We start from the raw sequence: 18,646 nt of genomic DNA on the forward strand, positions 1-18,646 counted from the left end.
CTCCATCTTCTCTAAGTGAGGAATATTGATTAAACATGATCGCTACATGAAAAAAATGATCGTTATCGCTATCACACGTATACCTCACTGTCAAGTCATCACGATGATTCAAATATTAATTTAATAATCCATGCTTTTCGAAAACATGTCTAATTTTCTTTCTTTATTCTTCTATAGGAAAGTTGGATACCCCTTCCTTTTTATATAAATCCGTCTTTTTTGTTCATTTCTTTTTTAGGGGGGTAAGTCGGGATGATTCCACCCATTTGGCAACTAAAATACTCGAAAATAGTATAATTTTTCAGCTCTTTGCCTCAAATTGGGGGCTTAAAAAAGCCAGGACATCCCCACTTCTCTATACTTACAGATTTGAACATGCTATTTTTGCTGCGAAATCAATGTCATGCAAAGCTTATTACGAACCATCTTAATAACTTTAAATGACAAAGGGAAGAATACCACTTCCTATTATATGTTACTTGATCAAACAATTCATGATAAACATATGCAATATTCCACAAATTAAAAATACAAACCTTGGGGCTTTAAATAAACATGAGAAACATCCCCTAGCATATGTATACATGAATTCCAAAAACCACCTAAAGTCTACGCTTGGGGGCTTCAAATTAAAAATATAGGTCTCACCTTTACTTTTAATTTAAAATGAGACCATATTTTAGAAAGTGATTCGAATGATTTTATAAATTATTCTAACACTTCACCAAACCTAGGTTTGATAAACATTCATTTCAAACTATGGTACTTATTTAATTGAAACAACTTCACTTTTAATTAGAAAAATATGACAATGATGACAAGCAGAAAAACATAAAAAAAATTAGATATACGAATTTTGCTCACATTTTCATATCTTTGTTGAAATAAGTTGCAAATTACAACTTAACTTCATCAATCTTGGACAAAAAAAGTCACACTCAATTACGAGCTAGACTTCTCTTTCCATTTTGGGTTCAATTTTGAAAAAAATATTATGTATTTTGCCAACTACAAAAGTTGCTTTTCAAAACAAACTTTTATTTAAATTATTGGACCCTTGCCAAATTTTGAATTCTAGTTCAAAATAACTTGTCTCTAATAAAAAATAGTATTCAAAAATTTCCATTCTGAATCTTTGTTTCATTCCCTCAAATAAATAAATTTTCAGATTCTCAATAACCGTTTGGATAATACGTGTATGTACATTTATATTTCCAAAAGGAAAGAATTAAAATTCGACTTATTCTTGACTCGAACTTGTTCTCGCTTATTTGCTAAGGGGTGGTAAACGAACCACCTACAGGACCAAAATCAAAGATTGACAAGAACAAAGAAAATATTTGATGTTCTGAATCAACTTTGAAGAATAAAATCACTGCAATGATTTTTACAAGGAAAAATTGCTCCCATTAATCTGAACTTTGCCTCATCTGCCGAAATTAATCCCAACTTTAGTTTATTATCTATCACTCCCACCTTTGGGGGTATTAATTTTCGTTGCACCCAAATGACTTGCAACCAGTCAATCAGGTAAACATGTGTGAATTAATTTTTTTTGCACACGTGTCAATATGTAATTGGTTGAAAAAAAACAAAAAAAAAGAAAAGAAAAATGTAAAAAAAAAATCCTAAAACCAAACCCAGCCACCCCATAGCAGCCAGCTGCCACCAACGACCACCCCGCAGCAACCCACGACCAACCCACAAACACCGTTCCCCTCGAGCGCCGGTCGCCGCCCAGTCATCCTTCCCCTCTCCTAGTGCCGGCGACGCCCGACCACCCTCCCAATTCCCTTAAAAATCGGCCACTGAAAACAAACACCATAAAACGTCGCACTACTTCTCCCTGAAAAAGTCCACCGAAATGGTCGAAAACAGCCAAAATCGACCGAATTTCGGGTTAAATGGTTGGTTTTAACCGAAAATCGGTCGATTTCGGCCGTTCGTGGCTGAGTTCGTTAGCAGTGGCTAATTTTGTTCATGGCTGGGCAGGATTTGGGGAAGGAAAGGGGTGGGGGAGGGGTTTTTGGGGGTGGGGGAAGGGAAGGGGTGGCTGGGCGGCGGTTTCTGATGGCGGGGGAGGGGTTTTCGGGGAAGGGGCCAATTTTCCGGTGCTGGGGGTGGGGTGTGGTGTTTTCCGGGAAAGGGTAAGGGGCTGGGTTTGGTAGTTTTTTTTTATTTTTGTTTTAATTTTTTTTTCTTTTTTTTATTTTTTTTGGACCTATCACGTGTTGACACGTGTATAGGTAACCTGATACATCAGGTTGGATGACTTGTTGGGTGCAACGAAAATTAATACCCCCCAAAGTTGGGAGTGATAGATAATAAACTGAAGTTGGGATTAATTTCGACGGATGAGGCAAAGTTCAGATTATTGGGAGCAATTTGTCCTTTTTACAAACGTTAAGACATTAGGTAAGATTACTAAACCTTAAACACAATTGTTTTTGGTCTATAAACAAGCAAAAAAACTAACTTGCTTTCTTGAAAATAACTTTAACTAAAATGTGAAAGCCATATCATTGTCCTAAATATTTCAAAAACAAAAATAGGATATATACACAGGTCCATCTCAGTATCATATGAATGGCCTAAACATTAGAAAGTCATCAGAATTTGCCCCCAATTTGGGGCTCCAAGACTTGCGAAATAGTAAGAATGTGCATAACCCGACACATGGGGGCTCCAATATCAACCAAAAAAAATGAGATAGGAAAATTTAACAAGAATAATCCAACCTTTTGATTAACCTAGAATAATCCTAAGTTTAATACTTATTATCTTCTAGCGAACCTTTTTGATTGGTTACCTGAACTTCAGATAACTTTTTTTTTCTTAATTCTTTTTCCCTACTTCCTTCTCTCTTCAACTCCATCACCTCCTTGAACCTTTCGCCATTTCCACCACCACCTCAGCCACCACTTACGCCACCACCACCCCTAGCTACCCAGTCCCGAAACCACTCACCTCACCAAACTGAAACAACCAATTCCATTCACTCAGACCCCATAACCACCAAAAACCCCATCCCCAAGTACCTAGACCTTAAAATCCTAACCCCACTAACTTAGAACCCAAAATCACCACCTACATCAGCACATGTATTGCCCACCACCCACCTACGGACCACCAATATAAAGCACCGCAACGCACCCACATCTCTGTATCGGCACTGACCATACCATATGTATGGAATTGATGATTTAGGATGGCTTAATTTGTTTCATCCTAATTCAATGGGTAGATTATATTATTGTGTTGCTGATTGATGATGATGAAAGAAGTATGGGAAGCTTGGAATTAAATCCCCAATGAAAGCAGCCATAAAGAAAGGAAATGGAAGGTCAAAGGGGGGGGGATTTGAATATTTTGGGGTCTGATTGTAGGGTCGTGGATGGGGATTGTTCTTGGTTGGGATGGGGTAGAGTTATATGTTGGTTGTCAAGTTGTGGGGGTTTTGAGGTTTGTGGTGGTGGGGGGGGGGGGTGGCGCCACAGTGTTGTTAACTAAGTTGCTTACTTTCTTCCTTCTCACTGAATTTGGATATATGCCTCCAGTCCTAAGACATATATTTCTATCTTGTGGACTTCCGGCTCGAATACCAAACCATTTCGGCTCAATACCGAAAACCCGTTTTTCATCGTTTTACTTTGTTAAAGTCAAGCTAAAGTTTCAATGACATATCAAGGGACTTTAGACCAACGATGACATGATTGAGAAGAAATCTTCCCCTTTTATCCTTTTAAAACCGATCTCTTCTCATGACTTGACATCACCCAGAACACCTTTACTTGTAAAAGTGTTCTACAATTACAAAGGATCAATCTAGATTTTTTAGCGCGTTAAGACTAGGAAAAACTTTTTCTAGCCTTAATAGCTACTTGTTTCAAACACCTAGCGAACCAAGGATTTTTTCGACATCCTTAAACATTACTGAAAGATTCTCTATCCTTAGAGAACTTTGCAAAATGAGTCTCGGATTTATTTCCTTTACTACTTTGATCATCGTCTATTCTAGACTTGATCAAAGTGGGGGCTAACTGTAGACACCTACTTTTGGCCTCTTGTCCCGAAAGGAAGTGCGATGATGTTACAAAAATCCGTTCTTTATGTTAGATCAAAGTTAAAATATTTATGGACTATGAAAAGAATTATGAAGTAAGTTGAAACCCATATTTGAGACCAAATTATCTTTGAGCCTTTTCCGATTACTAATTAGTCCAAAAACATGTTCATACATGTTTAAACTTGATAATAACGGACCCAAATGCGTCAAATGCAATGATTGGATCCAATGGAACCTACATTGTTGAAAATCGAGCCAAACAGATAAACCAACCATCAAATTCCCATGCAAGGCCTATACAGATGGATATCCCTTTCAAAGATCTTTCCAACGGTATATTATAAGCCCAATTTCGAGCCAAAACGAAGAAGTTATGATCAAAGCACTAAACCGGGCCCTAAAACCGACATCCTTGCACTCCAACAGCCATAACTTTTGATCCATAAGATATTTTGAATTAATTCCAACAGAATTGGAAAGTAGACATTTAGATATTTCCAATGATATCTCATACGCCTTAATCCAACTCCGCAATCAAAAGTTATGGAAGTTTTAAAAACGCGTTTTCGTATAAGGCAAACCGCAAACCAGCGCAACTCAATCAGTTGCGTGCGCCTTGCGCGCGCGACTCATATGAGATGCGCGCGGCACCCCAGCGCAACTCTGAGAGTTACGCGCGCCACCTGGAGGCGCGGCTCTAATACCCTAAACCTAGATCCCTACGCCTATAAATAGGGGTCTTCATTCAACATTACGGGGACCGAAAAAATCAGAATTAAAACCCTAGTATTCTCACAACCCTAATCTCTCAACTTCTCTTACTATCATACTACTTTTTCTTCTCTCTTCCCAAATACTTTCCAACCCTAATTGAATCCATTGAAATCCTTTGAGGTAAAGAAGAAAGAAACTCCATAAACACATTAAACGGAGATTGAACATAAAAGAAGAACGGTTAGTTTCCTGAGCACTTAGATAAATCACTTTTCTTTTATTTTTTAAATAATTTTAATTGATTAATTAGTGTTTTTTGATCACTTTAAACATACTATTAATTAATTAACTCACATAGTACTCTTTTGTTAATCAAGACTAGAATTTGAATAATAAATTGTTGTTTTATCACTTAAGACAAGGCAAATCTTGTTTATTTATTGTTCTTTCACGAATATTATTTAAAAAGAATTACGACTTTTGCAATGTAATTCCTATGTGATTAATGCTTGTAAATAAAATCAACTAACATAGTTTTAGGTATCACGTTTCATATATTGTTTGGTAATGAAATTGTGAAAAAGGAAAAGCTAGTAGAGGTCGTACTAGGGCTAGAATATTGATTCCTTCCTAAAAGGAACGTTATTTTAGTACCCTCGCTCCCGAACTCATTTCTGGTTTGTGTAGACCAATTTGGGCATGGGTAAAATTATGATTCGTGCTAATTATTCCATGAACTCCACATGGAAGAAAGGCATGAACGAGGTTTATGAGTTTCCTAAAACTCATTGGCGACTCCTACTTATTCCTTACAAAAAAGCGTGATGAGAGTATCATTTCTAATTCAAGGTCTCCCAAACAGTTAGGAATTCAAATCCTACTACACCCTAACAAGTGTAAAGTCCTAGGCTTTTAAGTGGCCAAGGGAATTTAAGGAGAGTACCCTTTACGATGGGATCACCATCCTTACAACGGTCAATACAATGAATAAAACTAAGTTAATAAACTTGGTGGCGAAAATGATATTTAATTTAAGAGGCCAAAGGCCAGATGCAAACTTATTTTATAAATTTGTCTGCTCCCATATGAGTATGGTGTCCGGCAACGCCCCTTTGGGTGTTATCATCGTAGAGGGAATTCTATCATTTGATCTACTAGCATATGCAGACGACAAAGATTGAACGACCTAATTGGTTAACTCATAGTTATCTGACCAAAATAGTCTAATAGAATGGTTAAGTGTAGAGACCGGATGTCAAAAGACATCAGCCGATTAATAACTAAAGTTCTCTATTAGGCTATTCGATGAAATTGTACCAGTCACCCCAATGGGGAAGACGAAATAGGTGCAATGGATTGCAGGCACCCCAGAAGGGCTCTAAGTCGTCTAAGGACCATTAGGCAGGCGAACAATATGTTCCCTATTCCATTAACTTCCAGGCGGCAAGTTCTCGCCTGGCTCAATAAGAGTTATGAAATGCGAATACAACAAAAAGGGAAAAATGGCTATGATCTAGCCTACTCCCCAGTTAGGTAAAACGACTACTTATTAGTTATGTGGACGGTTGCGTACTTGGTTTGGGGCAATCACTACTGTGATTGATTGACTTAGGAACATTCCATACTCTTTAAAGTATCAAACATTTCAAATTCAATCAATCAAAGAAGTATTGAAACCAACCACACAGCCGCCAGGGGCAAGAGTAGCCGGTATACTATTTGAATTGCCGCATACTCTTAGCAAAAATTCAAAAATTAAAATGGCAGAATTTAAGTGAAAAAATTGAAACAAAATCAGAAAATTCATCAAGCCAACTCAGTCGGCAAATTTCATTCAAAGGGTAAAAACCAAATAGTAGTGTTAACCGGATAACATCCAAAACAAAAAGAAAATAAAAATTGTCACCCAACTCCTTAGTCGGTAAAAACACATAAATACTCGGCTCACAGGCCGGAAAGATTACACTGACCACACAGCCGCCAGGGGCAAGAGTAGCCGGTATACTATTTAAATTGCCGCATGCTCTAAAAATTTAGGCAAAAATTCAAAAATTAAAATTGCAGAATTTAAGTGCAAAAATTGAAACAAAATCAACAAATTCATCAAGCCGACTCAGTCAGAAAATTTCATTCAAATCGGTAAAAACCAGATAGTAGTGTTAATTGGATAACATCCGAGACAAAAAGAAAATATAAATTGTCACCCGACTCCTTAGTTGGTAAAAACACAGAAATACTCGGCTCACAGGCCGGAAAGATTACACTAGCATACTGCCGTAGAAGAAGGGAGGCTGAATCAAGGCTGCTTGACCTGCTCCGGCTGATCCTGACTTGCTGGGAGGCTTGCTTATTTTTGCCCATCCGGGATCTGGCCATCTTAGACTTGATCAGTTTGAGCATCATTAGCCTGAACCTAATTAACCTGGTTAGCAACCGGCTTTTCTTCATTATTAGAGACCTCAAAGCCTTGTTCAAGGGCCCATGCCTTGAAGGGAGGAGGGGTCTGCTCGTTGAGTTGCTATGTGTCATACACCTCAGTGGCGTAATCATATCGCAGTTTGAGCACATCAAACTCAATATTAGGGTGGAGCAGACCCCATGCAATGTGCTGCCGGGCTTTAGTATCCCGCTCATTCTCAGCAACCAGCCGCTTTTGCTCTTGGGCAATCTCATCCTTGTGCCGGTTCCTTTCTTGGACAAGCTCGACACCCTGGCGGATGACGTGTGCTCTCAGCTGGGCATTCTCCTTTTCAGATCCCTCCAAAGCTTTGAGGTCTAACTGGGAAGTCTTCATATCCTGCTCAAGCTTGGCCATCCGCTCGTTAGCGGGTCATTAGCAGCCGTCAAGTTCCTTATCAGCTCCTCCTGTTTCAACTCTACTGCTTTAATTTCAACATCACATTGTATTTTACTGTATTCATCAGAGTTGAGAGCTTGAACGGCCCTCTGCTTAGCGTCATTTACCTCTTCTCCTTTTGTCAGAAGGGGACCTTAAGCCCGTCTACCCTTAGCATCGCCTGAAAAGGTGGGGTTAGATGGTTAGCAAAGTGAGTTAAATACTATTAAGAGTGTGGTCCTAAGTAAAAAGTTACCTAAGCAAGCAGGCCCTGGATCCGGTCAAAATCCACCATTTGCACATCCGACACATAGTGTTTCTTTGTCCGGATGAGGGTCCGCACCATCCTCTTAGCAAACACCTGCATGTCAGGCAGTGTTGAGGGAGTATCTACACCAAAAGAAGTACTCGGTGAGAAAGCAGTATTGGCAGAACCTTCATGCGGATTGACCCGAGTCTTGACTCGCATATAGTCAACCGGCTAGGGGAGTTCTACTCGTGTCTTACCTTGGACGCGAAGCTAAGGAGACTCTGCTTCAGCCGCGTCAGAACCAATTGCAGTTGTGAGTGGCTCGCCACTATTCGATGTTGTAGAAGCATCCGGTTTTTTCCCTTGCTCTGAGCTTTCGCTCATAGCTCTCATAACAGTCGGACTTTTTCCCCCGGTTACCGGTCTGTCAGGGTTGGCTGAAGATGAGGAGTGGGGAGTATTCTTCCTTCCCATCTTAGCTGGGGTTTTGCTCAGCTCATTCCTCGGCCGCTTGAATAATTTGGTTATTGAGTGGGGAATTGATTTTCTTCCGCTCTGCAAATAACAAAATAAGGAATTATAGACGGAAAATTTGTAAGTTGAAGGAAAGGGGTAGAACAGGTAATTAACTAAGTTGTTATAAAAGCTGGAAAAGTATAGCAGGCGGGCTTACCCCTCCTTTTTTGGCTTCTAAGGCGGCCTTTTTCTTAAGGAGCTGCTCCTTCCTCAGAAGGGCAACCGATTTAGCAAGCGTCATCTCAGGAGAAACAATATTCTTTGCTTCATCTGCAATAAGAAAGGAAACAGTTGGTTAAAAAGTTTACCAAAAACAATAAAAGCATCAATACAGACGGAAAATTACCGGATGTGTAGTAAGTCTACCCTGTTGGAACATGGTGCAAAGCCCACAGGCAGAGAGGAAGGCCTAATTCTTCAAAAAATTCGAATGTGGTATCTAGTTCTTTGGAATGATTATTTGATTCCCATCCTCCAAGGGCTCGGTCCTTGTCTCAAAAACGCCTGACTCCATTATCTACTTATATGTCCTGGATAACATTCGGGGAAGGGCACACTTTTTCCCGAGCAGCGCCGGATCTTAATTTTATCGGCGTAAAACCGGTTGTGTCCCAGTGTTAGGGAAGAAACCAAGTAGAATCTCTCCTTTCAGCCGGACCACTTGGACGGCTTGTCCAAGGACATCAGATACTGCGGGTGTGTGGTAGAAGTGTACCACGCCCCATACTCGCCCGGGGCCCGACTCATATAATGCATATGAGCAACGCCGAGAAACTAGGCTCTATGTTCTAAAATCGCAGGCAGCGATATAACTTAGAATGTTTATCCCCGAATTGGGGGTAAGGTGCCAGACGCCCAAGTCATACCCCTTCAAAATCTTCATAATCCCTTTGTGAAGGGGAAAGCGGAGGCCGGCTTTGATCATGGCTTCATAGAAGTCGAAACAACTGTCGACATTATCAATATCATCCTCCCAGGCAATCATTGCCTCAGGTGGCGGAACCTCAATTCTCCAGCCTTCTCCTACCGAATGCGTCTCCTCAAAGTCCCTGAAGATGCTTTTCATAATAGTTAAGTCCCTAGGAAGCATTTTAGTTTCCAAGGGTGTAACACCCCCAAATCTCTCTCTACGGAAATACTAGTATAATACGTATAATTATACCGTAGAGATAGACTTAGGCGTATTACTGCCGAGTGATTACGCAAGGCTACTCAACTTATTAAAAATAACAATACTTTGCAGCGGAAACATCAATACTCTTCTTTATTAATAAAAACCATAATAGTAACCAATGTTATGAGTACTCAAAATAGATACAAGACTAAATTCCTAATTTAGTGAAAACCAATCCCGGGACTCCAATGCATCATTTATTGACTCCAACCTGAAAATAAGCAACACTGCTTACCATTACGGTAAACAGGGCGAACCAAAAAAATAAGAAGTACGGGTTAGAAAAATATGCTAAGTACGGTAAGTGCAAGATAATTAAACTCAATTTATTCGCAAACATGCTGTAAAACCAATTTCTAATAAATAATCCAATAATTCCAAACTCATGGTTTAAAACCAATTCTCAATAATTCCAATATCAATAATCAATATAACAAAATCCAATTATTTTAAAACCAATTCCTCATATTAAAACCAATTCCTCATATTAAAACCAATTCCTCTCCCAAGTGTGCACACCCCCCAAGCTAGTCTCCTTATGTTACAAGGTTATTCTTGAGGAAAGACCCGGTCATGCAAAGTCCAAGGCCTTATCAATAAACCAAATCCGCATAGTGGGATAACCAACATGCTTATAAAGCATAAATAATAATAAATCCATGATTCAATAAATCCTCTTTTAAATCCAATAATTCAACCTTTAATAAAAACAATTCAAACTCCTTTTCAATAAATCCAACTTCCTTTTAAAATCAATCCTTTTTAAACATGAATAATAAAATTAATGAATCAAAACATGTTATAAAAATCAATACTCCAATTTAATTATTAAAACCAATCCTCTAAACATACTTTTTCATAAACCATAATTCAATTCAATTTAATTCAAACAACATAAATCATTCAAACATGTTTCATTCAAATCGATCACTTCCAAGGTGTCTAGCCACCTAACGTACCTTGATCTTCACTTAGCCAACAACACTTCAAAAGAACTCTCAAGTAGCTTGATCAAAAACACCCTACAAATAAATATAACCTTAATCAATATAAGGTTAACAAATAATCACAAATAATTAAATTAAACCCTCCCAACTAAATGTACATGAACATCTTAAATTAATTCAACATGAACATTGTAAAAATCAGATTTTATATAATTAAAACTACTCATAATAATTTTATATTAATCTCCCATAATAATAATAATTGAATAAAAGAAAAGGAGAAGAAAAGAATTGGATTTGCGTAGGAAATAAAAGGCAGAACCTTCAGAGGCTATAACTCCTTTGATATAGCTCCGAATTGGGTGATTATTGAGCCTAACCTCAAGGATATTTTGAGAGGAACAACTTTTTATGAAACGTTACTACCCTAAAAACTTACCAGAAGTGCCCGAAAATTGGCTTCAAAGATGAACGGGATGATTTGTGTAAAATTGAGGAGAAGAAAAAGAAGAGAATTGGTGTGAAGAATGTGAGAGGTACGAAGGGGTATTTATAGGCTAGTATGAGCATGATTTATGGTAGGAAAATGTAGGAAGAATTATGGTAATTAGGGTTTAAGAGATTACTTGGAGAAGTGAGCAAAGATTTAAGGAAAGTTTTGATATTTGAAAAGATTGTGTATAATTGTATATGGAAGGTATGTATGTCATGAAAAATATTAAGGAAATTGGGATTGCTTGGGGAATAATTAAGAAGAATGAATGGCAAGAAAATATAATAATTGGATATCAAAAAGATGGAGAATTAGAATTATGGAAAATAGGAGATTTAAGGGAGATAATTAAAAATACAAATTACCAAAATATTTTCCCAAAATCTTTATGGGATGGCCAAAATTATTGAGCTTTCCTAAGCTCATATTTTCGGCCTTCCTATTTAGTATTTAGGAATATATTTTGCTAGTTTTAAGGAATTAAAAATAATTGTGTAAATAATATTTATTGTAATAAATAATTAAATACCAAATATTCACCAAATAATTTAACTAATAAAATCAGATTTTATATATAAGAAAATCTGAAATTATTAGCTAAATAAATGGGATTTTTGGACTTATTAAAATAATAATAAAATGTAGCTTTTGACTTAATTAAAATATCCAAAATATATAAATTATCCGGTTTTTAAAATAGGATAAATGGATAATAAATCTTATCTAAAATAATGATTAGTTATCAAAATACTTTTGGCGCCAAAATTCAAATATTATTTTGGCTCCAAATAATAAATTTACTAAAATACCCTTTTTATAAAATAATACCTAATTAATTAATTAGGAAAATACGTATGAAAATACGGGGTATTACAGTCTACCCCCCTTAAAATAAGTTTCGACCCGAAACTTGGTCAAAAGAAACGAAAATCATTTTGAAATTATTGGTTCATGCACATCCTAACTTGACTCAAGACTCCAATTAAACTTAAATAAGACTCGAAATCACTCACAAATGACTCGAAAAGTAGACGCGCGAAACTCTATCGCCCTCTACCCCCCTTAAAAGGAGTTACGCCCCCGTATCTCGACCACTAACCTTAGGCAAACAGTTCTGGGTAACGTTTCCTCATATCAGCCTCAGCTTCCCATGTGGCCTCTTCAGTTTTCTGATTTGATCACAATACTTTCACAATGCTCACATCCTTGTTCCTTGTGCTCCTGACCTTAGAGTCAAGAATCTTTACTGGTCTTTCCTCATAAGTCAAATTCTCATCCATCTCAATGGTTTCTAGTTGTAACACATGTGTCACATCAGGAATATACTTTTGGATTTGGCTCACATGGAACACATTGTGAACCCTTTCAAGCTCGTTAGGCAAATCCAACTTATAAGCCACTTTTCCCACTTTCTGAATGATTTCATAAGGCACTATGTACTTTGGGCTTAATTTTCCTTTCTTCCCGAACCTCATCTCACCTTTCATGGGTGAAATTTTCAACAAAACCTTTTCTCCTACTTCGTACTCCTCTTCCCTCCTTTTCAGATCAGCATAACTCTTCTGTCGATCTTGGGCCGCTTTAATCTTTTCTTGGATCAACTTAACCTGCTTCACCATATCCTCAATCATCTCTGGTCCAAGAACCATAGTTTCACTTATATCATTCCAACATACTGGGCTTCTACACTTTCGACCATACAAAGCTTCAAACGGTGCCATCCCAATTCTTGCATGGTAACTGTTGTTGTAAGAGAACTCTATCAAATCCAAGTGGTCTTCCCAAGACCCTTGATACTCCATCACACACGCTCTTAACATGTCCTCCAATGTCTGAATCTTACTTTCTGTCTGACCATCTATCGCAGGATGAAATGTTGTGCTCATTAACAACTTAGTTCCCATCACCTTTTGCAAACTTTGCCAAAAGTTAGACAAAACCTTGAATCTCTATCCAAAATGATATCCGTGGGAACCCCATGGTACTTCACCACAAACTTCACATAAGCTCTTCCCAACTGATCCATGGTCCAAGTACTTCTCATGGGTATGAACGCTGCTGACTTGTTCAACCTGTCCACTATCACCCAAATAGTGTCATTTCCTGCCTTGGTCTTTGGCAAAGCTCCCACAAAATCCAAAGAAATAGAATCCCATTTCCACTTGGGCACCTCCAAGGATTGGACCTTTCCTTGTGGCCTACGATGCTCAATCTTCACCTTCTGACATGTCAAACACTTAGCAACAAATTCAGCCACTTCTTTCTTCATATTGGGCCACTAAAAAGTCTTCTTCATGTCCTTATACAACTTATCCCCTCCAGGATGCATTGAATAAGGAGAATTATGGTCTTCTTCCATCAATCTTTGCTTCAATTCACTACGATTCTGCGGCACACACCATCTTCCCTTAAAACGAATGCTTCCCTCATCACCAATGGTGGAATCCAACACTTGCCCTTCATCAATCTTCTTCTTAATTGCTTTTAACTTCTCATCATCCAATTAACTATCCCTTATCTCATCATAAATGGATGGTTGAACCACCAAGGCATTCAACATCCTAGCCACTTCACCATGTTCCATCACCTCCAAGTTCAACTTCTGAAATTCCACACACAACTGATATGGGACTACCATCACATTCACCGTATGTTCTGACTTTCTGCTCAAAGCATCTGCCACCACATTAGCCTTTCCCTCACGATATTGAATATCCAATGTATAATCACTCATATACTCCAACCATTGTCTCTATCTCCCATTCAAGTGCGTCTGGGTGAAAATGTACTTCAAACTCTTATGATCCGTGAAAATCCTACAAGTCACCCCATACAAGTAATGTCTCCAAATCTTCAAGGCAAACACTATTGCAGCTAACTCCAAATCATGGGTTGGGTAATTCCCTTCGTGAACCTTCAACTGCCTCGAGGCATACGCAATCACCCTTCGATTCTACACCAACACACATCCCAATCCCAACCTCGATGCATCACTATACACGTCATATAGATCACTCCCATCCGGCAAAGCCAGCACAGGTGTTGTGGTTAACCTTTGTTTCAAGATCTTAAATGCCTCCTCACACTCTTGGGTCCATGAGAACTTATGCTCCTTTTTCATCAAACTTGTCATGGGCTTCGCGATCCTTGAAAAATCCTTCACAAACCTTCTGTAATAGACTGCTAAGCCCAAGAAACTCCTTACATCCGACACATTCTTTGGGGTTGGCCAATCACTCATAGCTTGAATCTTGCTTGGGTCCACTGAAACTCCGTCCTTGGAAATCAAATGGCCCAAAAATGCTACTTTCTCCAACCAAAACTCACACTTAGACAACTTGGCATACAACTGATGCTCTCTTAAACATGACAACACTTGTCTCAAATGCTCCTTATGCTCTTCTTTATTCTTTGAATATATCAAAATATCACCAATAAACACCACTACAGACTTATCCAAGTATGGCCTGAAAATCCTATGCATCAAGTCCATGAACACTGCAGGTGCATTGGTCAAACCAAATGGCATAACTGTGAACCCATAATGACCATAACGGGTCCTTGTAGGGAATAGATTTCAAGCGTTAATCCCCTTAGCTTGAAACCCACTGAGATCATACACTAAAGTACGGTGGCGTCCAAAAGGGAAGAAGATAGAGTAAGAGAGTCACCAACAAGTTTTAGGAACTTGTAAACCGTTCACAGGGTGAAGGTTACACCCCTTAACGATCCAAGAGATCGTCAACTCCATAAGGCCTAGAACCAAATAAGGGTTGGGGGATGAAGGTACAAATCCAACCGAAAAGAGATTGAACCTGCCCATATAACAGGCCTCTACTTTATTTTGATCGTATTCATGTGCGCTTTTTAATTAACATGCAATCAATAGGTTTACTCTAAACCTGTTTAATCTATGTTGGTTGAATATTAATGCACAAATAAATCTATTATTGGCGATCACTTGAATTATAATCAAATTAACCCTAACAAGATTATTAATTATCTTATATAAGTGTGATTACAAGTACAAATTCCCTTTAGACATGCATAAAAGTGTGATCAAGCAATAGCAATAAAATATCATCAAGCAACACAATAATCATAATAAATCATAACCATCATTATAATAGTCATAATAATAATCATAATATCATCATAGATAAAATAATCATCTTCAAAATAATAAAAATAATAATAATAATAATAATAATAATAATAACATTCATAATCATCATAAATTATAACAATTATAATCATAATCATGTTCATGTTAATATTAATATTAAAGCATAATAATAATAATAATAATAATAATAATAATAATAATAATAGCAAGATCTTAGGCATGATACTAACAAGATTAATAACAAACCCTAGCATGTCACTAAGCAATAAAAATCAAATCTTTAACCCTAACATGATACTAACAATCATAAATATTAGGAAGAACATACGAAGCATCGTAACAATCATATTTAATATTAAAATTACCCTAGACATGATACTAGGAATATCATAATAACAATATCAACATGATTTCTACATCATAACATCAATAAAAACCATTAAAGCACTTACTTTGATGCCTCGTACCTCTTTCTAATAACAAAATACACACGTTAGTAACTTCAAGGAAAATAATAATCAAAACAATTATTAAATTAAATAATTGAAAGAGAGATTTGGGACCAAACCCTCAGAAATTAAACCTTTCACGTCAAGGGCGAAGGCAACTTCGAATATGGCTAGGTGTTTCTAGATCTTGTGAATGCGGAATTTTGTATTTGAAAACAAAGTTTAGAAAAGAGAAAGAGAGAGATGAAATAATCAAGAAAACTTGATGAGAATTGGTGAATGATTAAGAGAGAATTAGAGAATTAATTATTGCGAATGAAAACTGATTGTTGATGAGAATTCGTGAGAATTGGTGAATGAAAACGGAGTTTTTAATACGTTATTTATAGAGAAATCAGCCAAAAAGATAAAATATCAAAACATAGCACTTGGAGCACGCAAAACGAGATTGGCGCACGCAAAACAGAGCTGGCGCCAGCACCAGCTAATTGGCGCCAGGCGCCAATGGCTAGCACCAAACGCCAATGGCTAGCACCAGGCGCCATGCCTGGTTCCAGGCGCCAATGCCTGGAGTCAGGCGCCAGGCCTGTCTTCAACGCGTTTTCGAAAATCAGATAAGTTTGTCGTACTGGAGAATAAAATCATATAATTTCCTCGAAAATGTTGTTTGATTTTAATTAAAACTCTGAAAAGTCAACAAAAGTCAATTTATCAATGCTAATTGAATTAGGAATGAAAAGAACCTTCTAGAAGAATCTAGAAGACTAAAACCATTCCTAATTGCATTAGGAATGATAAATCATATTAGGCCCTCCTCAAGATCATTGGGTCGTATATAAAGCTCAAACCGGGCCCAGTTTAGTAAATTGGCCATAACTTCTTCAATATTCTCGGAATTGGGCTTATAATATATCGTTGGAAAGGTCTTTGCAAGCCCCATCCAACTATACTACTATTGGACCCATATCATGGACCAACCAAACTGGATTGGCTATTTTCTTAAAATAAGTTTTCAAAAATAGAGAGAAGAGAAAAGAAATTAAAACTATCCGCAACACTAGACTTTCCACACTTTCACTTCATTCGATTATGATTCGACGCGAAAGGTACTCATCACTGGGTTTGGTTTTGGGGAGACACAAATGGGTGTCTACAGTCCTAAAAGCACTCTTTGCAATATCTTGCTCTGTAATTCTCATCTGGTGATAACTCGATCTCAAATCTATTTTTGAGAATACCCCTGCTCCTTTCAACTGGTCAAACAAATCATCGATCCTTGGTAATGGATACTTATTCTTCACTGTCACCTTGTTCAACTCTCGATAATCTATACACAACCTCATACTTCCATCTTTCTTCTTCACAAACAATACTGGAGCTCCCCAGGGTGATGAACTAGGCCTAATATAACCTTTCTCCAACAAATCATCCAACTGGGTCTTCAACTCCCTCAACTCAGCTGGAGCCATCCTATATGGAGCCTTAGAAATAGGTCCAGTTCCAGGCACTAGATCGATAGTGAACTCAACATCCCTAACTGGTGGCATACCAGGAATCTCATCCGAAAACACATCTGGAAACTCTTCTACAACAGGAATACCCTCTTCACCTTTCTTTTCCTCACTTTCAACCTCTTGAACACTACACAAAAACAAAGGACAACCCTTCTTAACCAGCTTCTGTAGTTGCATTGCAGACACAATTCTCAACCCTGAAATTTTCCTTCCTTTTTATACACCACTTTGGTCTTACTTGGGCTAGTCAAGGTGACCTTTTAAGCCGCACAATCAATTTTTGCTTTATACTTTCCCAACCAATCCATACCCAGAATCACATCAAAGTCATTCAAGTCAAACTCGATCAAATCAGCCAAAAACTCTACCTCAGAGATGGAAATAGGCACACTCAAAAACAATCTTGAACAACTCCTCACTTCCCCAGATAGAATAGACACATCTAGAGAAACTGACTCAGGACTCTCTAACCTGAGACTCCCAACTACTTTCTTAGAAATAAAAGAATGCGACGCCCCTGAATCAAACAAGACTTTAACAAGAAAAGAACTTATAAAGAAAACACCAATTACCACATCATTAGCAGACTCAGCCTGCCGACTATTCATCACGAACACACGACCCTTTGGGGCACCTCCCGCACCGCTACTGGTTCCAGTCTTGGTTGTAGGTCCACTAAACTGAGGTGGTTTACTAGGTGCACTAGACTCTTTCACCTTCCTAGACTTAACATCAGCTTCCTTCTTGACACACTCATACTCACGGTGTCCCAACTTCTGACAGTAATGACAAGTTACCGGGTTTCCCTCACAGTCCTTCCCTGGGTGGTCTTTCTCACACCTCTTACATAAATACTTCCTCTTGGGCTTCTCACCAATTTGGTCCCATTCCCTTTATGGTTGGATGACTGTCCCCCATTCCCCTTCCCAAAGTTTCCCTTGTTGTCCCTCCTATCTCCAGAATCTCCTTGGTAATTTCCATTAGGCTTGAGCCTCTTTTCACCCCCGTGAAAAGAGTCTAGGTTCTTCCTTTTCTCTCCCACCTGCTCCATCTCCCTCCCCTTAATTCAGTACAGATGGGCTGCACGGCCATAGACTTCATCTATGGTCTCAAAAGTCACTCCCCCTAGCTTCCCTTGGAGGGTCAAGGTTAGGCCTTGCTCAAATATTTGATTCAGTAGGGACTACTTCCGGGGCAAACCTCATCAACTCAATGAACTTGTTGTAGTATTCACTGATTGACATGTTTCCCATTCTTAGGTTGGTAAACTCCATACACTTCTGCTTTCTAAGGTAGGAAGGGTAAAACTTCTCTCTCAAGGCTTCCTTGAACTCATCCCACCCAAAGTTTAGTCTTTTCAGCAACTCATCCTTTCTTTGGGCCCACCATAAGTCAGCTTCCTCCCTCAAGTAGTAAACTCCATTGTTCACCCTCAGCTCGCTTGGGCAATTGATAGCATCAAACAGCTTTTCAAATTCCCTAATCCAGTTTTCAAGGCTGGCTGGGTCCTCTTTTCCCAAGTAAATAGGTGGTTTAGCTGCAGCTACCCTCTTAAAGACTT

General features: G+C 38.3%; 1 protein-coding gene across 1 annotated transcript; it reads right to left on the reverse strand.

The window, feature by feature from the left end:
• Nucleotides 1-17,345: 17,345 nt before the first annotated feature.
• On the reverse strand, nt 17,346-18,136 carry LOC110728328. The gene is made up of 2 exons (XM_021907987.1): nt 17,960-18,136; nt 17,346-17,861 (listed from the first exon to the last, which is right to left on the reverse strand). The coding sequence occupies exons 1-2, from the start codon at nt 18,134-18,136 to the stop codon at nt 17,346-17,348; spliced, it is 693 nt and encodes a 230-aa protein (XP_021763679.1).
• Nucleotides 18,137-18,646: the final 510 nt, after the last annotated feature.

Source organism: Chenopodium quinoa, unplaced genomic scaffold (genome assembly GCF_001683475.1).
Source record: "Chenopodium quinoa cultivar QQ74 unplaced genomic scaffold, ASM168347v1, whole genome shotgun sequence".
In the NCBI taxonomy this organism is placed as follows: domain Eukaryota; kingdom Viridiplantae; phylum Streptophyta; class Magnoliopsida; order Caryophyllales; family Amaranthaceae; genus Chenopodium; species Chenopodium quinoa.

What these genes read in the sequence shown, in the direction of transcription:
- LOC110728328 (XM_021907987.1), bottom strand. Translation starts at nt 18,136, where the DNA reads ATGGAGCAGGTGGGAGAGAAAAGGAAGAACCTAGACTCTTTTCACGGG. An exon ending in AAGGGAATGGGACCAAATTG is followed by an intron (nt 17,862 to 17,959) that starts GTGAGAAGCCCA and finishes CATTACTGTCAG; the next exon opens with AAGTTGGGACACCGTGAGTA.